At 45.1% G+C, this 26,891-nt stretch overlaps 1 protein-coding gene across 1 annotated transcript in view; it reads right to left on the reverse strand.

Annotated features, from left to right (window-relative positions):
* OSCP1 (organic solute carrier partner 1) overlaps nt 1-22,306 on the reverse strand; it is a 35,195-nt gene extending 12,889 nt beyond the window's left edge. Inside the window, exons 1-5 of the mRNA XM_021713331.1 lie at nt 22,159-22,306; nt 14,118-14,147; nt 9,820-9,974; nt 4,490-4,657; nt 3,578-3,658 (exon numbers count right to left, since the gene is read on the reverse strand). Coding sequence (XP_021569006.1) covers nt 3,578-3,658; nt 4,490-4,657; nt 9,820-9,974; nt 14,118-14,147; nt 22,159-22,270 — 546 coding nt within the window. The 5' untranslated portion in view covers nt 22,271-22,306. The remainder of the gene's footprint in view (nt 1-3,577; nt 3,659-4,489; nt 4,658-9,819; nt 9,975-14,117; nt 14,148-22,158) is intronic.
* Between the last annotated feature and the right edge of the window lie 4,585 nt (nt 22,307-26,891).

Below are 26,891 nucleotides of genomic sequence, written 5' to 3' on the forward strand. Positions count from 1 at the left end.
CTGGAGTGCAATGGCCGCTCCCGGCCACGGCAGCCTCGACCCGCTGGGCTCCAGGGATCTTTCCGCCTCAGCCGTCCAAGTAGCTTGAATTACAGGCATGCGCTACCATGCCCGGCTGATTTTTTGATTTATTGTAGAGATGAAGTCTCACTGCCCAGGCGGGTCTCGAAGCCATGGACTCAGGCAATCCACTCACCTCAGCCTCCCAAAGGCGCGGGATTACAGGCTGAGCCACCTAGCCTGGCTGGTTTAACACATTTTAATGATTTTGCTACAGACTTATTATTAGAAAATCTTTTTCAATATAATAAATTTTATCTTGTCAGAATTGAGAAATCAATATGGTTGTTTGTATTACTCCAATCCATAAAATAATGCCCAAGTATGCACAATATGTGTATAATTTTCAGTATTTTTAAAATTTAAATTTAATGCATAACTTAATATTATTTGTGCTTTCATATTTTTAATTTTAACCTATGACTAGTAGAGATCTTAATTTATATTGATATTATTAATGTTCCATCTACAGCAAATAAACTTATTCATAAGGGTTACAAATAAAATTGGCACCAGGGTGAAATCTATTTGTCTTCCTTGGTCCATGGAAGGAAAATACAGTTAGGCTCTAAATGTATTCCATTTCTTCCCTTTTTGGGGGGGTTTATTTTGTGAATATGTTACACAAGCACAGGTACAAAATTCAAAAGCTTTAAAAGGGTATACTCAATGGAAGGTAAGTCTGTCTCCTACCTCTGACCTCCATATAGTTCCCCATTCCCAGAAGGCAAGGACTGTAGCCAGTTTCTTGCATATCCTTCTAGAAGCACTCTATACTATACATATACAAGCAAATACATGTATATTACATATGCTGCTTCAGTTAGTTCTATCAACAAATTCTAAATTAGGCATTCTAATTTCTATTTTTCATATGAAGAAACTAAGGCTCAAGAGAAGTAATTTGCCCATGGTCAATCCCAGGGAATTGGGATTGATTTACATTTTTCATTAAAAAAATATTTTTTGGCAGTTTTACTTCTTTGAAAAACTTGCCCACGGCAGTTCTTTCTTTCATGAATCTTTCTTTTTTTTCCATTCCTCTCTTTCTCTTGCTAATAAACTTTGTTTTAAAACTTAGAAAAAAATTTTTTAGGGTCTTTCTATGTTGTCCAGGCTGATCTTGAACTCCTGGGCTCAAGTGATCCTCCCACCTCTGCCTCTTGAGTAGCTGGGCCTATATAGGCATGTGCCACTGAATCCAGCTCTGGAGCTGGGATTCAAACAGAAGAGTGTATGACTCTAGAGCCTGGGCTTGTTTCACCATCTCATACCATCATTCTCACATCAATTTGTTAAATTATGAGAAGAGGGCTGGGCACGGTGGCTCATGCCTGTAATCATAGTGCTTTGGGAGGCTGAGGTAAGAGGATCACTTGAAGCCAGGAACACGAGATCAGCCTGGGGAATATAGTGAAACCCTGTCTCTGTAAACAATTAAAAAAAAATTTAAATGAGCCAGGCATGGTGGTATGTACCTGTAGTCCCAGTTACTTAAGAGGCTGAGATGGAAGGATCACTTGACCCTGGAGTTCAAGGCTTCATTGAGCTATGATCACACCAATGCACTCCAGCCTGGGCAAGAAAAAAAAATTTTTTTTTTTTAGTGAAAATTTTTTTTAAAAATTAGAGAGGAAATAAGTCTTGTCCAAGAGAGACAGGCCCAAAATTCAGAAGCTCAGACATGTGTTTTTATTTTTTACTTTTTTTATTTTTTTGAGTTGGAGTCTCACTCTGTCACCCAGGCTGGAGCGCAGTGGCATACTCACGGCAACTGCAGCCTCAACCTGCTGGGCTCAGGTGATCCTTCTGCCTCAGCCTTCCAAGTAGCCGGCACACGCCACCACACCTGGCTAATTTTTTGATTTATTGTAGAGATGAGGTCTCACCAAATTGCCCAGGCTGGTCTCGAACCTGTGGGTTCAGGCAATCCTCTCACCTCGGCCTCCCAGAGTGCTGGGATTATAGGCGTGAGCCACCATGCCCAGCCAGTAATGTGTTTTGATAAGTTAGGATGTGGGGCCGGGCACAGTGGCTCACACCTATAATCTCAGCACTTTGGGATGCCAAGGCTGAAGGATTGCTTGAGCCCAGAAGTTTAAGACCAGCCTAGGCAACACAGCAAGACCTTGTCTCTACCAAAAAATAAAAAGATTAGCCAGGTGTGGTAGTGTGTGCCTACAGTCCCAGCTACTCAGGAGGCTGAGGTGGGAGGATCACCTGAGCCCAGGAAGTCAAGGCTGTGGTGAGCTATGGTCATGCCACTGCACTCTGCACTCCAGCCTGGGTAACAGAGAGAGACCCTGATGCAAAAAAAAAAAAAAAACAAAAAGAGGATGTAGAATTGTCTGGAGTGGGCATGGCAGGAGGAAAGAGGGCCAGTTGGGAGGTGTAGCCAGCAAGATCATGAAGATCTGAGCAAGGAGGGTGTGGATATTGCAAAGATCTGAGCAAGGAGGGTGTGGATGGGCCTTAGAAGCAATCAAATGACGATCAGGAAAGGGGAATCAAAGGTGACACTCTGGTTCTCAGCCAAGTGAGTGGGGAAATGGTGGTGCCCTCAAAAGAAATCAGGAAGTCATTAGCTAGGCATGGTGGCACATGCCTGTGATCCCAGCTACTCAAGAGGCTGAGGGGGAAGTGTAGTCTGAGTCAAGGAGGTTGAGGCTGTGGTAAGCTATTATCATGCCACTGCACTCCAACCTGGGTGACAGAGTGAGACCCCAACTTAAAAAAAAAAAGGTCAGGGCAGTACTTGAATTGTGGAGATTAGCTTATTGACAGACATTGAGTTGCAGGGACTGGTGGGCATCCTTGTGGAGACTTTCAGTAAGGTGATGGAAGTGTGGCTCTGGAAGACAGGGGTGGGGCACAGGTAGAGTAGAGGTTAGACTCAGGAATCACAGGTGAAGGGGTTGGCAGCCAAAGGGGGGAAGAAAGAGATGACAAAGAGCAGGGGGTGGATGGAGACAGGAGGAAGGTCTTCTGGAGATAAGAGACAGGTGGAGTAAGAGGAAGGAGTGAAAGCCATTGAGATGGAGAGGTAAGGGAAGACTAGAATGGTACAGAGCCATGTGAGTCCAGGAAAGGTGAGCATTCCATGGAGCAGTGCAGCCTCCTGACAGTGGCAGATTCTGAGGGTCAAGAATCTTGGGAAAGGTTTGGAATTGAGATCAGGCTGGTGACTTGAGAACATATTTCCTCTGGAGAAGCAAGGGAAAAAACCAAATTTCCTAGAAACTCATAAGGTAACTGGAAAAGAATGGCATCACTATCTTCCTTGGTCCATTTAAAAACTGCTGAATTTGTTTCCTGGGATCTCAGTGTAAAAAAGGGAAAAAACCCAACTGTTGAGATTTATTATCAGTATGTTTTTCATCCAGGAGTCAAAGGACATCACTAACTGAGCAAAATCTCTGCCCTTGTCTGCCCTAATGACTTGAACCCTGTTTCTTGTCCCCCTACCCCCACCCTGTACAGCAGCTGCAGGGTGTCCCAGGGCTGCCCACTCACTTACTCGGATATGCAGGTCTTGGAAGAAGATGAGAAGCGTCTGCCGGATCTGCTGGAACTCCCCAGCAGAAAGACCCCCGTACACCTGCCAAAGGCAAAGCAGAAAGAAGCACTTCCTGTTCAGAAGGGAGAAGAAGCCAGGCATGGTGGCTCATGCCTGTAATCCCAGCACTTTGGGAGGCAGAGGCGAGAGGATTGCCTGAGTTCAGGGGTTTGAGACCAGCCCGAACAACATTGCGAGACCTTGTCTCTACAATAAATTAATTAGCTGGGCATGGTGGTGCATGCCTGTGATTCCAGCTACTTGGAAGGCTGAGGAGGAAGGATTGCTTGAGACCAGCAGGCTGAGGTTGCGGTGGCCATGAGTGTGACATTGCACTCCAGCTTGGGTGACAGAGTAAGACTCCAATTCAAAAAAAAAATAGAAGGGAGAAGAGTGACACAGACAGGCAGGTGTAGGCGGGTGCTCAGGGAGGGGAGTCAGATAAACAGGGAGAGGACTTAGTTGCCAGAGTTGGGGGGCAGTAGCAGGGGCAGCACCAGAGGAACAAATCCTGTTTTGTTCCACCCAAACAGGGGACGCTTCTTCTCCCCTGTCCTCCACACACATGGAGAGTCTGTTCCCTGAGATTTAGCAAAACTTCCACCATCAACTTACTTTCAGAAGAGCAAAGAGAAAATGGCTCTGTTCTGTATCATTGCTTTTCCAACTCTGAAGGTAACAGTAAGGGTCACAGGATGAGAATACCTGTTATATTACCAAAATGGACACTTGTATATGTTTAGAACATTCTAGGAGATAGCAAGCTATGCCATTTCTCATCCCGTTCTCTCTGTCATAGTCTCTGTCTGTTCTTAACAGAGGGATGAGAACAAGTATTCAGGCTGAGCAGTAATAAGCTGGTGATCCTCTTACTTCTATCAGCAGCCGGAAAGTCTCATCCACTTGGTGCAGGATGTTTGGGGAGTCTCGGATGAATCCCTTGATGGCATCTAAATGGTTGAAAGTGACCAGCAGCACATCCTTGGGACAGGGACACAGCAATACTTGATATTTGAAAGCCATAGTCATCAGGTCATAGAGCTGCCAACCCACATACAAACAAATAGGATCGTAAAAAGCAGATGTCAGAATCTCCAAACAACGATTCAGTCAAGCATGTATCAAAAACCAGCTCTGGACTTACCATACAGCTCAGGTGACCATATCAGTTATCATACAAACCAAGAGTAAAAGGGGGTGATATTAATAATTAAGCCAGGACAACGAGAGTAAGTTGGGGCGTTCCTGAGCAAACCAGGATTTCTGATCACTTTATGGGTATTGCTCAAGGAACACATGAAACAACACCGACAGTGGTGGGGTCTTGAACTGGGCACTGGACTTGGAGAAAGAAAGCCCAAATTCAAATACACTTTTGCTGCTGACTTATTGTATGACCATGGCCATGTTTCTTAACCTCTCTGGGCCTGAGTTTTCTCATCTGTAAAAAAAAATACTCCCTAATTTCCTAATGTTTCAGAGTCGTTGAGAGGAGTAAATGAGATGATACGTGTGAAAGTGGCAAGTATAAAGTTTGCAACTGTATAAGAACAATTTTAGGCCAGGCACAATGGCTCACACCTATAATCCCAGCACTCTGGGAGGCTGAGGGGAAAATCTCTACAATAAATGAAAAAATTAGCCAAGCTTGGTGGTACATGCCTGAAGTTCCCGCTACTTGGAAGGCTGAGGCGAAAGGATGGCCTGAGCACAGTAGGTCGAGGTTGTGGTAGCCATGAATGTATCACTTCACTCCAGCCTGGGCAACAGAGTGAGACTCCACCCCCACCCCCCGCCAAAAAAAGAGAACAATTTTAAATAATGAACAATGCGTACTAAGATGTCAACAAGCCATATCAACATAGGTGTGGTATGATCATCCATGAAGGTTCAGAGGGAGAAGTCAGTGAAAACCAAAGTGTCAAGACAGGCTTGTGGCAGATGTGACCTGACACAGACTTTGCAGCAGCCATAGGTTCCAATGGGCTGAGGGGAGAGGAGCCATTCTAGCTGAAAGAAACAGGCCTGGAGACAGCAATGTGTGTTATTTTCCTGGGAGAAAGAGGAGAACAGCCTGAGGACGGTTTGTGTTGGGGTGGTGGGCAGTAAAGTTGGGTAAGTATGGCCAGGTTAGAATATGAAAAGTTTTAGAAAGACAGGCAAATAATTTAGACCATATGTGGCAGAAATTGGGGGGGTTGAAGTGTTCTGAGCTGACATGATAAATGGTGACTAAACAAGATTAGTCAACCTGGCAACGATGAGATGTGAGAGAAGGGAGAGACTGGGACTAGGGCGATTAGCTAGTACCTGGTTACTCTGCAATAAATGTCTACTGAGTGCATGGATGAAAGAAATGTTGGAGAATTCAGTCTTAAGGCCTGGAATAAAGATAGTAGGAATGGAGAAGTCAGGGCAAAGAAGACCACACGATACCTAGAAGGAAAAGCTGTCAGTACATGGCAACTGCCTGCCTAGATCTGGAGGATGAAGGCGAGGGAGGTCCAGAAGAACAACGGCATTGTTCAACCCAGTGCCTAGGAGAGGGTCGATGCTACTGACGGAGGCAAGGAAGTCTGGGGGATGTGGGAGGAGAAGCTGGGAGAGATGATTAGGCTGGTAATGGACATGTCTGGGCAGGATTGAAAATATAAACTACTACCATCTGAGTGTTGTGCCAGACACATTTTTATATATAACCCCACCTGATCCCACTTAATCTTCACAAGAACTCTATGAGGTAGGTATTATCCCAGTTTTAAAATGAAGAAACTTGCTTAATTTCACTTAGCTGGTGAGTGGTAGAGTGAGATTTGAACTCAGGACCATCAGATTCTAAGGTATTTGCTAGAACCCCCTACATGACCTGATTTTTCCCACATGCAGCTAAACATTTCCACTTAGAAAATGGCATACAGGGCTGGGTGTGGTGGCTCAAGCCTATAATCCTAGCACTTTGGGAGGCCAAGACAAGAGGATGGCCTGAGCCCAGGTGTTCGAGACTGGCCTGAGCAACTTGGTGAGACCTTGTCTCTACAATAAATCAAGAAAAATTAGCCAGGTGTAGTGGCACACGCCTGTAGTTCCAGCTACTCAGCAAGCTGAGGTGGAAGGATTGCCTGAGTCCAGCAGGTCGAGGCTGTGGTGGCCGTGAGCACTCCAGCTTGGGTGAGACAGTGAGACTCTGACTCAAAAAGAAGAGAGAGAGAGAGAGAAAGAAAGAAAGAAAGAAAGAAAGAGAGAGAGGGAGAGAGAGAGAAAGAAAGAAAGAAAGAAAGAAAGAAAGAAAGAAAGAAAGAAAGAAAGAAAGAAAGAAAATGGCATACAACAGGAATAGTCTGAAGTGTGTGTGATGACTGTGCCATCATTAGCAAACATTAAGTGTCTGTGTATAGGAAATCATGCTAGAAATAACGGATAAAAACAGGTACAAGATGAAGAAATGAAAGTTCAGAGTTATTCAGTAAATTGAGTCACACAGCTGGTAACTGATAGAGCTAAGACTTGAACACAGTTTTTTTTTTGTTTTTTTTTTGAGTTGCAGTCTCACTCTGTCACCCAGGCTGGAGTGCAGTGGCCCACTCACAGCCACCCCAGTATCGACCTGCTGGGCTCCGGCGATCCTTCCGCCTCAGCCTTCCAAGTAGCCAGAACTACAGGTGTGTACTATCACACCGGGATAATTTTTTATTAATTGTAGAGATGAAGTTGCTCAGGCTGGTCTTGAACCCCTGAGCTCAGACAATCCACTTGCCTCAGTCTCCCAAAGTGCTGGGATTACAGGCTGAGCTATTATGCCCAGCCTGAACTCAGTTTTTTAAAACTTCAAAAATCTGTGTCCTTTCTCTATGAAAACTTTCTTAAAGGAAGAGAGAGAAGATCAAGCAGAACTGAAAAGATAATTAATATTTACTGAACATCTACTATGTGCCAGGCCTAGATATGCTTCTCACTTAATCCTCTGAATAACTGATGATATAGCTGTTGTCACCCCCATTTTGTAGATGATAAAATGGGGGCTCAGGGAGATAAAGTAACTTTCTTCTTGTTTTTGTTTTTTGAATTGGAGTTTCACTCTGTTGCCCAGACTGGAGTGTAGTGGCATGCTCACAGCTACCACAGCCTCAACCTGCTAGGCTCAGGTGATCTATCCATCTCAGCCTTCCAAGTAGCTGGAACTACAGGTGTGTACCACAACACACAGCTGATTTTTTTATTTATGGTAGAGATGCGGTCTCGCCAAGTTGCCCAGGCTGATCTTCAACCCCTAGGCTTAGGCAATCCTCTTGCCTCTGCCTCCCTAAGTATTGGGATTACAGGCCACCATGCTTGGCCTAGCTAAAGTAACTTTCCAAAGGTAAATGGCAGGAGATAAGAGGGCAGTTAAAGGCAGTCTATTTCCCTGAGGCTTCTAAATACCAGTGATAAGTGAGTATTGATTTTGCACACCTACTACCCACCACTAGTCCTTATATTTTAAACAAATTTTCTTTTGTAGAGACAGAGTCTTGCTATGTGGCCCAGGCTAATCTCGAACTCCTGGGCTCAAGTGATCCTCCTGCCTCAACCTCCTGAGTAGCTGGGATTACAGGAGTGAGCCACATGCCCGGCAGTCTTCATGACTTTTAAAAATTCACATAATGGCCAGGCGTAGTGGCTCATGCCTGTAATCCCAGCACTTTGGGAGGTTGAGATAGAAGGATTGCTTGAAACCAGGAGTTTGAGACCAGCCTGGGCAACACAGAGAGAACTCGTCCCTACAAAAAATAAAAAAAGTTAGCCAGGCATGGTAGCGTGTGCCTGTAGTCCCAGCTACTTGGGAGGCTGAGGTGGAAGAACCTCCTGAGCCCAGAAGGTCGAGGCTGTGGTGAGCTATGATTACATCACTGTACTCCTGCATGCGTGACAGAGTGAGACCTTAACCCAACAAACAAACAAACAAACAAATAAATAAATAACGTTCACATAATGGAGAAACTTGAAAAAAAATTATTATCTTTTAAATTAACTAAAGCCCACATTATATTCAGTGGTCATGTGTCCTTGAGTTCATCTTGGTTGTGACAGTTTGACTTTCCTTGATTTTGGTGACCTTGACAGTTTAGAATACTGGTTGGGTATTTTGTAGAATGACTGACAAATGATACTTGTCTGACATTTTTCTTATGGTTAGACTGGGGCTATGGGTTTTGGGGAGGAAGACCATAGAGATAGGGTGTCATTTTTTTTTTTTGAGGTGGCGTCTCACTCTGTCGCCCAGACTGTAGTGCAGTGACACGCTCCCGGCCACCGCAGTCCCGACCTGCTGGGCTCCGGCGATCCTTCCACCTCAGCCGTCCAAGTAGCCAGAACTACAGGTACGCACTACCACACACAGTTAATTTTTTTTGATTTATTGTAGAGATGAGGTCTCGCCAAGTTTCCCAGGTGGGTCTCGAACCCACGGGCTCAGGCAATCCACTCACCTCAGCCTCCCAAAGCTGAGATTACAGGCTGAGCCATTGAGCCCAGCTAGAATTCTTTTAAATAGACTTGTCTATCCTCTGCCATTACTTATACAGAATTATTTTTTTCCAGAGGTATATTCCTGAAGGAATTGTTGCTTTAAAAAATCAGAGTGGGGCGGGCTCAGTGGCTCAGCCTATAATCCCAGCACTTTGGGAGGCCGAGGTGAGTGGACTGCCTGAGCCCATGGGTTTGAGACCAGCCCAGGCAACTTGGCCAGACCTCGTCTCTACAATAAGTAAAAAAAAAAAAAAAATGTCCATGCATGGTAGTGCATGCCTATAGTTCCAGCTACTTGGAAGGCTGAGGCAGAAGGATCGCCAGAGCCCAGCAGGTCAACACTAGGGTGGCTGTGAGCATGCCACTGCACTCTAGCCTGGGCTGGAGTGAGACTCCAACTCAAAAAAAAAAAAAGATTGAGTCCTTTTTTTTGGTTAAGGAACATGTTCCTAGGTTCATAAATAAGGGCTTGAAACTGCACTCTTTGGGCAGTTTGGAATGACCAAAACAGGTGTGGTGTGGATGATTTCTGAGGTTTTTCCCAACTCTCAAATTCAGCTACAACTACTAATATTTACCTGTGTCTGTTTCTTGGAAGGCATTATTGCATATATCATCTCATTTGACCCCAGTCTATGATCACCCTCAAAAGGTACAAGAAATGCAATTGAGATGTCAGAGGCAGCTGTTTTGCTCACCTTATCCATGCTAGCTTGGTTCAGTCTCATAATGGAGGCATGAGCCAGGCGGTCATAGACAGTCCTCAGGGTCTTCTTGGAATAGAGCTCTTGAGGTTTGAATAATCCCTCCATAAACTTTCTGTTGAACATGGTCGAGATGATGTCGTTCATAACTGTAGAGACAAGAGAGAATACAGCTGAACAAGTTACGGAGGAAGTTCTTTATTCCAAGCGCACCTTGTTTACAGGTGGAAGAGCTGGGTGTGTACGATACAGAGCCGGGATGCTACCTACATGCTTGGTGAGATCGGCTCCCTGTAGGTCCATACAGGCGACCCAATAGAAAGCAGCACTCAGAGAGTGTTTTATGACACCATTTCAGGGCAGATGTAACTGATGATGAGATACCAATGTGTTGTGCTTCAGTGGTCATAAACCACTTTTACATACATTATTGCTCTTGATGACAAAAGAAATGTTTCTTCTTTCTTTAAATAAAATTCCTATAAGCATTTTAGATTAGATCTCTTCCTGAAAATGAGAAATAGCTTTTTAAAAAAGTAAATATAAGTATTTTTACTTAAAATTAGATTTTACAAAATGGGACCAGTAATGGCAATTGACTGGTTTTTTTTAAAAAACATTTATTGAATATAGACAAGGTGGCTGGGCTCAGTGGCTCAGCCTGTAATCCAAGCACTTTGGGAGGTGGAAGTGAGTGGATTGTCTGAGCCTGTGGGTTCAAGACCAGCCCGGGCAACTTGGCGAGACCTCATCTCTACAATTAAAAAAAAAATTAGCTGGGTGTGGTAGCATGCACCTGTAGTTCCAGCTACTTGGAAGACTGAGGTGGAAGGATCACTGAGGCCCAGCAGGTCGATGCTGGGGTGGCTGTAGCGTGCCACTGCACTCCAGCCCGGGTGACAGGGTGAGACTCCAAATCAAAAAAAAAAAAAAGAAAATAGACAAGTTTACCCTGGTTAGAGATTAAAACACCTGTAACGTTTCTACATGTATTTTGGATAGCACCATTTTAGAATGCCTAAATTTCTATATTTGATCTATAATATTGATATTATACTGTAGTGCTATATCTCATACTTTTGTTCAAATGAAAAATTTCCATCTGGTGAAAATTAAAAAGTGTGCAAACCAAAATGTCTATAATTTTAGACCTTTGTTTAGATATTTTGTCCTATTGAGTAAAATATCACTAGTTAAGGGATAGGAAAACCCTCTGGTATAAGAAATATTATCCTTAATTAAACCAGTTATTATGGCCTAAATGTGAGAGTATGTGGGTACCGAGAGAATACATTTGTAGAAATTAAAATGTGAAAGCAAAATGGATTACTTAAAATAATTATACAAAATCAATTTTTAAACAGGAGTGATCCTTACTGAAAGATATCAACTCCTCCTTATTTATTTATTTATTTATTCATTTATTTATTTATTTATTTTGAGTAAGAGTCTCACTCTGTAGCCTAGACTGGAGTACAGTGGCACGCTCACAGTCACAGCATCCTCGACCTGCTGGGCTCAGGTGATCATGCTGCCTCAGCCTTCCAAGTAGCTGGGATTACAGTCATGTGCCACAACTCCTCCTTCTTTTGCAGAATAAAAGGTGACTGACTATGGCCATGTATCTTTAGAATGAAGGCACAGTAGAGCCATGTGGTGACTATTTCAGGCATTCTCAGCCTGGAAGTAAAGTACCCTGAGGGCTCTGGTCAGTAAGTAAAAGTATCTCAGCCATTCACAGTAGCTCATATCTGCAATCCCAGCACTTTCGTTGGCCAAGGCAAGAGGATTGCCTGAGCCCACAGGTTTGAGACCAGCCTGGACTACATGGCCAGACCTTGTCTCTATAATAAATTAAAAAATTAAGGGCTGGGTGTGGTGGCTCACACCTATAATCCCAGCACTTTGGGAGGCTGAGGTGAGAGAATTGCCTGAGCCGACAGGTTAGAGACCAGCCTGGGCAACTTGGCAAGACCTCATCTCTACAATAAATCAAAAAATTAGCTGGGTGTGGTGGCATTTGCCTATAGTTCCAGCTACTTGGAAGGTTGAGGGGAAGGACTGCCTGAGGCTCAGTGGCCGTGAGCATGCCACTGCACAACAGCCCATTACAGCTTGTCCTCCATATTTACATTTCCCAGACCTAGACAACTTGGAGACACATGAACTCTTTGGTTTTGCCTCATGCCTGGCCTTTTTCTTTTGACAGAAACAAGCAAGGACCTACAATAAACTGGGTTTTCTCACTTTTTTTCTTACCATAGCCTATATAAAATGCAGAATTTGCAAGGATACAGGTACAACTGAAAAGCCACACATAAGTCCTCAAAAAAGACTATGAAGAATTTTCCACAGATTTATGTAGGCCAGGGAGGAGTGCCAAAGAGGAAGAATTCAAGTTAAAGCATCGCATCAACTCTGATTGGCTGATGCTTACAAAAAGCTACCAATTCACCTAGGTACTGAATAATTTCTCTAGAGTCTTTGAGTCCTTATAAGGATCTAGGAAAATACCTTAGACCCAAATAAGTGTGTCCTAAAAGAAAGAAAACCCCTAGGTGATTGTTAGCTGCTCTGGCAAAGTAAAAAGCAAAATGAAGCCTTTCCCCTGGGAAGTGAAGAAGCTACACATCACCATAGCTCCTGGCACAGGAGGTGCAGATAAGTCGCCTATTGGGAAGAGAAGATATCAGGATCTGTTCCTGTGAGCAGAGCAGTGAGTACAAATGTCCCCAAAGAAGAGATAGCAATTTAGTGGTTGGGCCCTGGCACCCAGAACTCCCATCTCATCGCCTTCTATGGAGGCACACATTACCATGTTATCTTCTCACAGTCTGCTGCACCTGGCACTTGACTGAGGCAGGCCTGTTATGTACCAGACACTGAGATCAACACAATGGGCACAGAGAGAAGGGAGAAATTAGCCTTGCCCTAGAAAAAAAGCACATCATATTTAAGTGAAACCCAAGAAACAGTTGTAATCAGACCTTTAGTCTGTCTTAGGGCTGGTTTTTGGTATGCAAATAAGTTCTGTAAACTTTTAGGAGGTGAGAATGTACTAGGAGCCAGATTTCATCAGGAAAAGGCTAAGGCAGGGGAGGGATGAGAGTTTTTTTTTTTTTTTTAGTTGGAGTCTCACTCAGTAGCCCAGACTGGAGTGCAGTGGCCGCTCCCGGCCACTGCAGCCTTGACCTGCTGGTCTCTCTGGCGATTCTTCCGCCTCAGTCTTCCAAGTAGCTAGAACGACAGGCGCGTGCTACCACGCCCGGCTAATTTTTAAAATTTATTGTAGAGATGAGGTCTTGCCAAGTTGCCCGGGTGGGTCTCGAACCCATGGACTCAGGCAATCCACTCACCTCAGTCTCCCAAAGCGCGGGATTACAGGCTGAGCCCTGCTGGGATGGGAGTTTTCACAGGTTCATCAGAAGGTTGGTAACTCATTTTTCTACATCAAGCTTCTTAGTCTTGGGTTCGGATTAAAAAGTCAGTTTCTTTCTTTCCTTTTTTTCCCTTTCCCTTTCTCTCTCTCTCTCTCTCTCTCTTTCTTTCTTTTCTTTGGAGAGGCAGTCTCACTATGTTGCCCATGATGGTCTCAAACTTCTGAGCTCAAGCAATCCTCCCACCTCTGCCTCTCAAAGTGCTAGGATTACAGTCGTGAGCCACTGCACCCAGCCAAGAAGTCAGTTCTGCTCATTATTTTTGAACATTTAAGTTAAAATAAATTCCAATTATTCAATTATGTATAATAAAAGCCCTCAAAATCCACACTTCACACTTGAAACTCTGCCATGTATCAAGGGATGAGTCAGAAATTGTTCAAGTAAAAAGTTCCAAAAAAGCCATGCAGTCACATGCTTCCATTTGTCTCGGTTGCTCAGCAGATACCTCTGTGTGCTAAGGAGAATGGCTTAGGGAGGACCACTCATGTTGAAGTATAATTCTTTGGTGACCTGATACTTTAACAAAGTTATTTCAATGATTACCAAGTAGGACTACCTGCCCAAAAGTATGGCTACTGCCCCAGCTGTCCCTGCAAAGCTTAGGACTGAAAAAAAGGAAACAGATCCCTCAGGTACAGTATGGCCCTTTTGTCAAAGTATGCTTAGTTTTCATCTTACATGCTGTTATTTATTCCTTTTAAGTAAAAGATTCGGATGTATAACCAATATCTCAACGAAAGAGACACTCATGCCTATTTTACTTTGCAATATTTAGAGTGGTCCCCTTTGAGCCCCACTATAAAGGCTCAAAGGGGATGCAGACTGAATACATGCAGCCCAGAGATAGCATACCTCGTTTTCTGTCCATCTCTCTCCATTCATCTACATGAAGCATATAAAAAGAAAACACCAGTTCATGAAGCAAGAACATTATTTTCATGGAGGCTTTACAAATACCAATTCTAATTATCTGATCTATGACACTTTACTTTTCATGTTTGCTTTTAATGTCTAATGCAAATATCCCAACTTCTATCTGAAGCTTTTAAAAGGATGATAGACAAAAAAAAGTTCCAAAAAAGCCCAAGGCTATGTCTTCTAGAGAGTGGCCTATGAAGAGCAGAAACTCAGGAGAATTAGCTACCCTGGGGCTCACCAAAGGCTCAGGAAGCCATGCTCTCTAATGCTACAAGAATACTCACTATTCAAAACCAAGCTTTTAAAGACACTAGCCTCCCTGAGAAAGAATAATTCCAAGAACAGGCAAGGAAAGGAGTTTCTTTGGGTACAATCTTATTTTTTATTAATGTAAGATTCCCTTTCTGGAGTACAGATGGAACTGCTCAAGTTAGAAAACTTGAAATGTGAATTAAAAGGAAAATATGTCAGTATTTGTTCCTGCTTTTCTGTTATATATACATGCCTGATTTCCATGTAAAAAGAAGGGAATAATGATGAGAACACTGTAAAGAAAACTGTTGAGAGCAAAGGCAATCAGGGAGACTCCAAAAGGAGAGGAAATAAGGAAAAGTGCAGTTGGCTAGAAAAATCTGTAAGAAATCAAGACCCTTTATGGGTTCAGACATAGTTCCATCACTTTTTAGCTATGTAAACTTCAAACAACTTTTTTTTTTTTTTTTTTGAGTTGGAGTCTCACTCTGTCGCCTAGGCTGGAGTACAATGGCACGCTCATGGCCACTGCAGCCTCATTCTGCTGGGCTCAGGTGACCCCTCCGCCTTAGCCTTCCAAATAGTTAGAACCACAGGCATGTGCAAACAACTTCTTTAACCTCAGTTTCTTCATCTGTAAAATGGGGCCATGACAGTACCTACCTCACAGAGTTGTTTTGGGGACAAATGGATAATACACATCAAACACTTAACTAGCTCCCCTTCTGGTTCTGCTTTCTCTACTGAAGGGCATTGGATACCATCCACCAAGGATGAAAAGTTATTTTGTTCTTTCCTTAATTTTTAGAGATTTCAATCTAGAAAAATTACCCCCAGATAAAGAGTTCTACACATATCCATATTTTTAAAAAGTTTTGTAATTAATAGTCTTTGCTGGAACCATTTGCCAGTAGATTGTTTCTGAAGTTATAATCTAAGTCATATACATGACTTTGTTTTGAGCTGGGGATTGCTCTGTTGCCCAAGCTGGAGTACAATGGCAATCATAGCTCACCACAGCTCAGGTGATCCTTCCATGTCAGCTAAGTAGCTGAGACTACTGGTGTGCAACATTACGCCCAGTTAATGCTTTTATTTTTTGCAGAGACAAGGTCTTGCTATGTTGCCCAGGCTGGTCTCGAACTCCTGGGCTCAAGGAATTCTCTTGCCTGAGCCTCCCAAAGTACTGAGGTTGCAGATGTGAGCCACCACACTAGGCCCTATACATGCTTTTTAATACACAACTGGTGCCGGGTACTGTGGCTCAAGCCTGTACTCCCAGCACTTTAGAAGTCCAAAGCGAGAGGATTGTCTGAGCTCAGGGGTTCAATACCAGTCTGGGCAACTTAGCAAGACCTTGTTTCTACAATAAATCAAAAAATAAGCCGGGTGTGGTAGTGCATGCCTGTAATTCCAGTTACTTGGAAGGCTGAGGCAGGGAAGGATCACCTGAACCCAGCAGGTCGAGACTGTGGTGGCCATGAGTGTACCACTGTACTCTAGCCTAGGCAACAGAGTGAGACTCTGACTCAGGAAAAAAAAAAAATGCCAGGCATGGTAGCGCGCACCTTATAGTTCCAGATACTTGGAAGGCAGGTTTGCCTGAGTTGCTGTGGCTGTGAGCGTGCCACTGCACTCCAGTCTGGGTGACAGAATGAGACTCTAACTCAAAAAAGAAAATAAGAGAAAAAAATACACAACTGGCACATGGCCTCAATACATAATACCAACAGCTCCCTAGACCAGTCGGAAAGCATGCCCAGTACCACACCTTAACTGGCTGCATGGGGTCTCCATTGCAAGATCAGACTACTCTAGAAAAATTCACCATCTTTCCCCACCAAGAGTACTGGGCTTTTGGAGAGAAAGTATCAGGAGAACAGCACCAGGAGCCCGGCCTTATACTGTTTTCTTGTGAATTATGTTCCACATCTTCTATTTTTCGGCAGCCATTTATTTAACTGTTGGCTTGTGGGAATTCAGGGAGGGGGAGTTTTGATCCGCTTGAGTGTGTGTTTGGGAACAGTCATGCTGCAAGAGGCTCATCTCTGAGGGGCAGTGAGTGCCTTGTTGATACAAAGGAACTAACTGGTAACTGCAAACCCAGAAGTACTGAGGCCCCGAGGGCAACCAGGCTCAGTTCCAACAGGGGTCTCTGCTGTGCTGTGTGCTCCCTACTCCTTTTCTCCTGAGGATCCAGGGAAGGGAAATGCCCTGTTTTTCTATTACTTCCTCAGATGACTTATTTATGACAATTCCACTTTAATTACATTTTGAGTGGAAGACAGGTCCCAGGTTATCCAGAGCTGGCTGTTAAACTGGAACTAGAAAAACAAAAAGCAGAACCTTGCCTGAGCCCATGGGTTCGAGACCAGCCTGGGCAACTTGGTGAGACCTCATCTCCACAATAAATCAAATAATTAGCCGGACGTGGTGGCGCATTCCCCTAATTCCAGGTACTTGGAAGGCTGAGGCAGAAGGATCACTTGAGCCCAGCAGGTGGAAGCTGTGGTGGCTGTGAACATGCCACTGCACCCCAGCCTGGGTGACAGACTGACTCCAATTCAAAAACAAAAACAAAACAGAACCTCACTGCCATTTGGTTGCTCAACACTATACTGTGATGTGCACATTTTGGAAAAATCATTTTGTGGCCCGTGCCTCAACTTCCTCTCCTGTAAAATGAGAAATGAAAGCAAAATGTAGGAGTCTTATTTATGAAAACATTTTTTTGAGACAAGGTTGTGTTCTGTCACCCAGACTGGAGTGGGTGATGCGATCGTGGCTCATTGCAGTCTCAAACTCCTGGGCTCAAGTGATCCTTGTGGTTCAGCTTCCCAAAGGCTGGGATTATAGGCCTAAGTCACTGTGCCCAGCCTTATTTATGAACTTGCTCTTTTTTTGAGTCAGAGTCTCACTCTGTCGCCCAGGCTGGAGTGCAGTGGCATGCTCACAGCCACTGCAGCCTCGGCCTACTGGGCTCAGGCGATCCTTCTGCCTCAGCCTTCCAAGCAGCTGGAACTATAGGCATGCGCCACCACGCTTGGCTAATTTTTTGATTTATTGTAGAGATGAGGTCTCACCAAGTTGCCCAGGCTGGTCTCGAACCCGTGGGCTCAGGCAATCCTCTCACCTCAGCCTCCCAAAGTGCTGGGATTATAGGAGTGAGCTACCACGCCCAGCAATTTATGAATATTTTTAAGAGGATGCAAGTGAGGCAAAAGTAGCTTTTATTATTCTTGCTATTGCTTAAAACATGGGACAACATTCAATACGCAACACTCCAAAGTTGCCCCACAGAGAGAGCACTTCCTTTCTGTTGAATGCTAAACTAGACACTGTATTGTGGGGGGAAACTGCAACATCTGCACTGGCTTTGTAGGAACAGGGATGGCCTCCAGGAGACCAATTAGTTGTGTAAAATAATGAAAACATCTAGAAGAAATATGATTTCCATTCGAAGCCTCCATAGGAACTAGTTTACTGAGTCTGGTGTTTTCTAGGCTCCTGTGTCCCTGCATCTGTTACAGAGGCTCCCGCTCCTACAGCCACACCAACCATGAACGGTGGATTAGGTGGAATAGATGAATGTTTCTCAGCTTTGTGAATCCTGCTTTCTCACTTTCTATCTTACAAATCTCCAGCAACCGACTAATTTCTTGCTTTTATAAGATCAGTGGGTATACTGGATATATTTTTTTTCAAACTCCACCCTCTCCTCCTGATCTGTCAACTCCCACAAAGATTTTGATACAGTCCCTGCCTCCACCCTTCATGGCAGCATAGTGCAGTGGTTAAGGGCATATTTATTAAGAGTATAAGCCTTGGAGCTTGATGCCCTGGGTCCAAATCCTTTACTTCTCTTATCAGCTATGTAACTCTGGGCAAATTAGCCTTAGCTTTCTCATCTGTAAAATGGGGATAGTAATATTACCTATGTGCTAGGCTAGTTGCAAGGATTAAGGTGTTTAAGAGGAGTCCTTGGCACAGGTTAAGTGCATAATCTTTTATTGTTTTCACTATTGATTGTTGTTGTCATTAGGAAGGTATGTCCCCCAGTTTTAGTATCAGTTGCTGGAGTGGACTGATCAATAGCCCTACTTTCAGGAACGTGCTGAAGGGCTGGGTCAGGTTCCATCCAGTATGTTACATGGTGTTTGACACTCAACCAAAATCTGTAGAATGAATGAGTGTGTGAATGTAAATTATCATAACTGAATCTAGCAAAACCTAAAGAAGGACCCCAACTCCTAAAGACAAAGCTGTCTCCTAGTGTTCAGAGGGCCTTGCCCAGACCTCTACTTTAAAGATAACACCTATCACTCGTTGTGCTAAACATTATCTCATTCAGTCATTACAACTTTGCTTTAGGGTGTGTATTATCATTATCATTTTATGGAGAAAGAAACAGGCTTACAGAGGTCATGCAATTAGTTAAATGGCAAAACTGGAATTGGGACCCAGGTCTGTATGACTCCAGATAGTACGCTCTTAATTGCTAATTTACACTGTATTTTAAGATGCAGACTACCAGTCTGAAGATCCTGACCTGTCACCTCACTGTTGCCATTAGCCTGAATGAAATCAGACATAGGCACCGAGGAAAACAGAACTCTTTTCGAAGAAGAAATGACAGTGCCATCTAAAACTGCCAATTTACATCATGAGTTCAACAAATGTTTGTTGGGCACTAATTTATGCTGGTCTAGGAATTATGCTAAGTGTTGGAGTACAAAGATGAGTAACACAATCCAGTCGAGGAGACAGACATGTACACAGATCAATTCGTTATAGTAACAGTCAGTGATAAGGTGGAGAGAAGCAAGCATGGGGTGTTATGGGAGCACAGGGTGCTAGGAGAGTATGGACAGGGCCCTTTCCCACATGCGGAGGCCTCTGGAAGAAAATGACTTCTTTTTTTTTTAGTTGGAGTCTCACTCTGTTGCCCATACTGGCACACTCATGGCCGGCCACCCCAGCGTCCACCTGCTGGGCTCCGCGATCCTTCTGCCTCAGCCTTCCAAGTAGCTGGAACTACAGGCATGCGTTACCACACCTGGCTAGTTTTTTTGTTTAGCGTAGAGGTGAAGTCTCACCAAGTTGCCCAAGCTGGTCTTGAACCCCTGGGCTCAGGCAATCCTCTCACCTTGGCCCCCTAAAGTGCTGGGGTTACAGGCTTGAGCCACGATTAGCCGGCTGAAAATGACTTCTAAAGTGAATAATGCTGGATAGAAGGAAGAATGGAGGCATGGGGATTATTAGCATGGAAACATGAATGAGCATGTTTTAAGTGGAGATCTACAAACACTTTGGAATTATTGGAATAAAAAATAGGAGGCAGGCAGTGGTGAGAGATGGACTGCAGAAGTGGACAGAGATCAGATCAGAAAGGGTTCTGAAATGGCCTTGATCCAGACACAAGTGGAAAGGTAAGTAAAGGTTTTAAGCAGAAGTATGGGCAGCTCTGTATTTTTAGAAAGCTCACTGGCAGCAGTGTGCAGAATGTCTTTTTTTTTTTTGAGTAGGAGTCTCACTCTGTCACCTAGACTGGAAGGCAGTGGCACGCTCCCGGCCACCACAGCCTTGACCTGCTGGGCTCTGGCGATCCTTCCGCCTCAGCCTTCCAAGTAGCTGGAACTACAAGCACACACCAACACACCTGGCTAATTTTTTGATTTATTGTAGAGAAGGGGTCTCACCAAGTTGCCCAGGCTGGTCTTGAACCTGTGGGCTCAGGCAATCTTCTCACCTAGGCTTCCCAAAGTGCTGGGATTATAGGCATGAGCCACCCTGCCCGGCCAGCAGTGTGCAGAATGAAGAGCATATGTTACAGGGAGTTGTTTTTTTTTTTTTTTTTTTGAGTTGGAGTCTCACTCTGTCACCCATGCTGGAGTGCACTGGCATGTACATGGCCACCGCAGCCTTGACCCTGCTGGGCTCAGGCAATCCTTCCGTTGCAGCCTTCCAAATAGCTAGAACTACAGGCACGCACTATCAAGCTCGGCTTATTTTTAAAATTTATTTCTAAAGACAAAGTCTCACCAGGTTGCCCAAGCTGGTCTTGACCCCCTGAGCTTAGACAATCCTCTTGCTTCAGCCTCCCAAAGTGCTGGAATCACAGGCTTGAGCCCCTTGCCTGGCGGGGAGTCCTTTCTATCTCTTTATGCATGGACTTGAACTCAATCACATAGACACAGTAGTTAATATCTGAAAATGTATACTTAGTATCTGAATATGTATGCTTAACACCTGAATATGTATGTTTAACATCAATTGAGTATACAGAGACTTTTGTAGAGAATGTATTAATCAGTGGCCATCTCAACTGCCTTTATATCAACGTTTTCCTTCTCTACCTTGAAATATAGTATTTCCTTCATGCTTTATTTTTTTTTTTTGAGTTGGAGTCTCACTCTGTCACCCAGGCTGGAGTGCAGTGGCATGCTCATGGCCACTGCAGCCCTCAACCTGCTGGGCTCAGTTGACTCTTCTGCCTCAGCCTTCCAAGTAGCTGGAGCTACAGGTGTGCACCACCATGCCCAGCTAATTTTTTTTTTTTACTTTTGTAGAGACAAGGTCTCGTCATGTTGCCCAGGCTGGTCTCGAACCTGTGGGCTCATGCAATCCTCTCGTCTCCACCTCTCAAAGTGGGATTACAGGAGTGAGCCTGGCTTCCTTCATGCTTAATCCCAGGAAATTTGGTGAAAGTAGTTGTTTGCTGAGAAGGGTGGAAAAGAGGAAAAAGAAAAGAGTGGCAGAGTGTTCTGAGTGGTTATTTCTCTAGATTAGATGTGGTGTATATAGGAGTCAGATTTTGCCTTTTAGAAGCTCTCATATAATTATTTTCATAAATGCATTCCCCTCTAACACTTGTGAAGGGAAAAGCTTATGATTTTCTTATATTTTATTATTTACCTCTATTATTTTAGATCCCTATATTTCTTTCTTTCTTTCTTTCTTTTTTGAGTCAAGATCTCACTGTATTGCCCACACTGGAATGCAAAGGTACAATCACAGTTCACTGCAGCCTGGATTCGGGTGATCCTCCTGCCTCAGCATGTGGGAGTAGCTGGGGCTACAGGTGCATACCACCATACCCAGCTAATTTTAAAAACATTTTGTAGAGACAGGGCCTTGCTATATTGCCTAGGCTGGTCTCCAACTCCTGGGCTCAAGCAATCTTCCTGCCTCAGCCTCTGAAAGTGCTGGGATTACAGGAGTGAGCCACTGTGCTCGCTGAACTCTACATTTCTAGAAGCAGCTTCTGAAAGGAGCAAGACTATAGTCTCCAGCTTATGTGGGAGTATATTACGTAGAGGAATAGAGAATAAGAAACTGTTCCTTGGGAGTAAAGAGAGAGCTTGGACAAGCAAAGGGTATATTGCCAGTTGGTGGGCAGCTGCTGCGACTCCTACATTGGAAGGAACCGGTTGTCAAAAGAGATTGGGAGTCACCTCTCCTATCTGAAGAGATGGGGAAATTAGCGGGGACGAGGTGCCTTAATTATAACCAATGGCGGTATTCGGTTCCTCTGCTGTGAAATGATATTTTGAAGAATCTGACTCCTGAGGAGCTCCAACCGGGAGCTGTGGCTTGTGACAACGGTTCCTGGCTATAAGAGTGAAGTATGCAGGGGTGTTGGTGGCTGTGGGTGTTAGGGCGGCGGTGAGGGAGCCGGGCTGCTGGGTGCGGGTCTGGGCTGTGCGGGCCGGGGGCCTCTCACCTTTGCGGGCCTTGTCTCCTGGGATGTTCTCGGCCCGCAGCCGCTGGTCCAGGATGTACAGCATCTCCCCGCCCAAGTTCAAGAAGAGCAGCGGCAGAGTCCGCATGGACATGGTGCTGGAGGCGAGCGGGGCTGGAGAAGAGGCTCGGGATTCAGACGCCTGCGGCCTGGGGGCCCCGTGGTTGCGTCCCAGCAGCCTGGTTGCTAGGGCAACGCCTCGACGGGAGAGGGGAGCCAATCAAAAGGCGGTTTGGTGGGAGGTGCCCTGAGAGCGGGCTCTCACTGGGCGCGGCGGAACTGGTTGGGCCGGACGCGGCGCGGCGTTGGCCCCCGCGGGTGGGCGCTGGTTTTGACTCCTTAAGTCCACTTGGGAAGGGCGAGGCTGGGTTGGAGTCCCCACTGCGAGCTCGGGGCTCCGGACGCAGACGCGTGGCCTCAGGTGCCCACAAGAGAGGAAAGCCAAAACTGAATGTCATCAGGGCACGCTCGGGTTGGACGGAGCTGGGTGGGCCTCACGGTCGCTGTTTCCTCGCCGTGTGACTTTGACGGGGTTTTCGGCTTCTACCTCCTCTGATGTGAAATGGGAGAAACACCCCCCTCTCAGGGCTGCTGAGAGGGGTCAGTGAGATCACGGAAAACGCCCCGAAAGCACTCAATAGAAGTGGTGGCTTAGATGGGGAGGACCCAGAAGCTCTTGGAGTCATCTGCATTGCCTCCCTACTGTGTGCTTGAAATCGTCTTGCTTTCGTGCTGCGTGAAGCCCGCCTGTCCGGAAGTTCCCTGCTCCACGCTGTTTATAAAAAATAAAAATGTATAGCAGATGGCTAGAAAGTGATCCGGGAACTCAAGATGGAGGTGAAGAAGGGAGTCTGCTCTCAACGCCTGGGATTACAGGTGTGAGCCACCGCGCCTTGCTGCTGTACACTTTTACTTCGATGAACAACTTTCTGTAAATGTCAGTACTTTTTGTTCTGTTTTAGAGACCGTGTCTTGCTGTGTCGCCCAAGCTGGAATGCGGTGGCTGTCATAGCTCACTGCAGACTCCATATCTGGCATCCTCCCACCTCAGCCTCATGAGTAGCTGGTTCTACAGGAACGCCACCACGCCCAGCTAATTTTTTATTTTTATTTTTGTAGAGACAGAGGTCTCACTATGTTGCCCAGGCTGGTTTTGAATTCCTGGCTTCAAGTGATCTTTTGCCTCTGCCTCCCAGTGTTAGAATTACAAGTGTGAGCCACCACGCCCAGCCTAAATGTCAGGACTTATAACTTGGCTCCCAAATCTATCTTCCTGGGCCCTTATCTGTTACCAACTTGTGCTTTTTTCTCCAAAACTTTTCTTACATTTATCCCTTCATTTCTTTTTCTATCTACATCACTATGTGCCTCTATATTTCTGCTCTTTTCTCTCTTCTACCCTGCACTGCCTGCTAGGCTAAATTTCAGAAATATGAAATATCCCTTCAGTGGCTTCCTACGTTTGCCAGATTACAGTCTGGATGCCTTGGCAGGGCATTCCAGACTCTGTTTTGGCTCCAGCTACATTACCTCTTTAGAGCCATCCCTTGCACCTGGCCACCCCCACTTCCTTCCCATACCCTCTCATCTGTTTTCCTTCCTCCCCAGCCAAGGATTTTTTTTTGAGTTGCAGTCTCACTCTGTCGTCCAGGCTGAAGTACAGTGGCACACTCATGACCACCCCAGCATCGACCTGCTGGGCTCAGGCGATCCTTCCGCCTCAGCCTTCCAAGTAGCTGGAAATACAGGTGCACACTACCACACCCGGGTAGTTTTTTGATTTATTGTAGAGACAGATCTCGCCAAGGTGCCGAGGCTGATTTTGAACCCATGTACTCAGGCTGTCCACTCACCTTGGCCTCCCAAAGTGCTGGGATTATAGGCTGAGCCACTGAGCCCAGCCAGTTTTTTTTTTTTTAAAATAGTCTACACTCACAACTGGAACTTCCTTAAAATCGTTGTTCCACACCTCACTACAACTGGATTAAGCTCCACACTGAAACTGCTTCCCCATGAGTACTTTTTAGTCTTTCCCTTAACTGACGACTCAGTATCAGGATTACACAGTAGTCCAATGCTGGTGGCCTAAGGCTTTGATTTGGTTATTTTGCCTGGTCTGTGCTGTTTTAAAAGGGAATATAACTAGAATGGGAATGTAATAAACAGCTTAGCATTACTACCTTATGTTGGGCCTTCAGGCATTTATATTACCTGCCTGGCTCCTAAAGGCATTTTAGTTTGTTGTAGTGTAGACTCCTCTCTTAGCTTCTCAGACCATTTTTTCTTTGTCCCTAGGCAGTGTGGTCTAATGGACAGAACATGGGCTTTGGAGTCAAGACAAAGCTGGATTTGAACACTGGACCTATCTCTAACTGACTGTGTGCATTTGGACAAGTTATCTAACTTTCTGAACCTCGGTTCTCTTCTGGTAAAATGAGGATTATTAGCCAATGTGAGGAGTAAAGGTGGCTTTGAGTATTACACAGTGTGCCTAAGGCAGCACTTAACCCAATGCCTTTCCTGTGGGGCCTGATCCATTTAAGTGTGTTCTTTTCTCTTCCTCCCCTCTGCCAGCCTCCTTAAATGTTGGTACCCCACATAATGAAGGTGGCCTCTCCCTTTAGCATAGCACTCCTAAGTAGCCATGCCCACTCAGAAGTCCTGCCCCATTAAAGGCCTTCCCTGCTATTCCTGGAATCTTGCCTTTCACTTCTACAGAATCCTTGGCTCTGTCCTACATCACTTCATCTCTCCATTCACCCTGGCCCTTCCTGTTGACTCAGGCTATGCCCTCAGGGATCATCCTTCCCATTTTGACTTGGCTTTTTCTTCTTTTTTTTTTTGAGTTGGAGTCTCACTCTGTCACCCGGGCTGGAGTGCAGTGGCACACTCACAGCCACTCCAGTATTGACCTGCTGGCTCCAGCGACCCTTTCGCCTCAGCCTTCCAGGTAGCCAGAACTACAGACACATGCTACCATGCCTGGCTAATTTTTTGATTTATTGTAGACGAGGTCTCACCAAGTTGCCTGGGCTGGTCTTGAACCTTCAGGCTCAGGCAATCCACTTGCTTTGGCCTCCCAATGCTGGAATTACAGACTGAGCCACTGAGCCCGGCCCTTTTTTCTTCTTCTACACTTTCTGGACAATTTCACTTACACCCATGGCTTCAATCATCCTAACAACTCCCAAATCTCTCTAGTTAAGACTTCTCTACTGGGTCCTGATCTAAACTTCTGACTGCTCTTTGAATAGCACTTTAACACGTTTCTCCTTTTGGTTTTCCTCCCAGAATGAAGTCATCTTTTCTCCAGTGTTATGGTCTAATGCTTGTGTCCCTCACAAAATTTCTATATTGAAGCCCTAACTCTGCTGTTTTGGTAGTTGGCAGAGGTGGGGCTTTTTGGAGGTAACTGAGGTTAGCTTAGGTCATGAGGGCGAGGCCCTTATGATGGGATTAGTGGTCTTATGAGCGAGATCTCTCTCCCCATGCAGGCACCAAGGAAAGGCCATGTGAAGATATATCGTGAAGGTGGCCTTTCCAAGTCAGGGAGTCCTCACCGGAAATCAGCTCAGCTGGCACCTTGATCTTGTACTTCCCAGCCTCCCATCCTGTGAGAAAACAAATTTCTGTTGTTTCAGCCACCCAGTCTGTGATACTGTTACCAGTCTGAGCAGACTAATAGACCCCAAAACCTCAACATCATCTGGTGTCTGTCTACCCCTTTGGCCTCATCTCTTCCCACTTTTCTCTTTGCTCAGTTTTAGACACATTGTCTTCCTTGGCTTCTTCAAATATACCAAGCACACTGAGGCTTCAAGGTATTGACACTTAACATGGTGTAAATTGGTGGGCTTTATGGGAAAGGGGCTATCCATGACCCCCCAGAATTTATAAGCAATGCTTTGTGTATTTAGTTTCCTGGGCATGACTTTTTTTTTTTTTTTTTGAGTTGGAGTCTCACTCTGTCGCCCAGACTGAAGTGCAGTGGCCGCTCCTGGCCACCGCAGCCTCGACCTGCTGGGCTCCAGCTATCCTTCTGCCTCAGCCTTCTGAGTAGCTGGAACTACAGGTGCACGCTACCACGCCCAGCTAATTTTTTTGATTTATTGTAGAGATGAGGTCTTGCCAAGTTGCCCAGGCGGATCCTTCCAAGTAGCTGGAAAATTAGCAACCACGCCCAGCTAATTTTTTGATTTATTGAAGAGATGAGGTCTCGCTGCCCAGGCGGGACTCGAACCCGCGGGCTCAGGCTGAGCCACCGAGCCCGGCTGTTTGATTTTTTAAAAATTAGATTCTCGATTCTCATTCTGAACACCAATATCCCTACCTCAAAACATTAAATTGCTCTGATCTTTTTCCCTCCCATCTATCCTCCATGTAGCTGTTGCTTAACTAGCTAAAACACAGAACTGTTATCACTTTTTTGGTTTTAACTGTCTCTCTACTCTCTAGAGGACAGTGTGCAATCTTGTCAGCCTAGTATGCAAACCTTCTTGTATGTCAGTGCTGCCAGCTGCAGCTGGCCTTTCAAGTTCTCTTTTTTGTTTTTTTGGAGTTAGAGTTATCAACCAGGCTGGAGTGCAGTGGCACACTCATGGCCACCACAGTCTTGACCTGCTGGGTTCAGGTGATCCTTCCACCTCAGCCTTCCAAGTTGCTGGAACTACAGGTGTGTGCCACCACGCCTGGCTAATTTTTTTTTTTTTTTTTGG

The sequence above is a fragment of the Carlito syrichta genome, unplaced genomic scaffold, assembly GCF_000164805.1.
Source record: "Carlito syrichta isolate Samal-C Ts95f unplaced genomic scaffold, Tarsius_syrichta-2.0.1 Scaffold304465, whole genome shotgun sequence".
Taxonomy (NCBI): domain Eukaryota; kingdom Metazoa; phylum Chordata; class Mammalia; order Primates; family Tarsiidae; genus Carlito; species Carlito syrichta.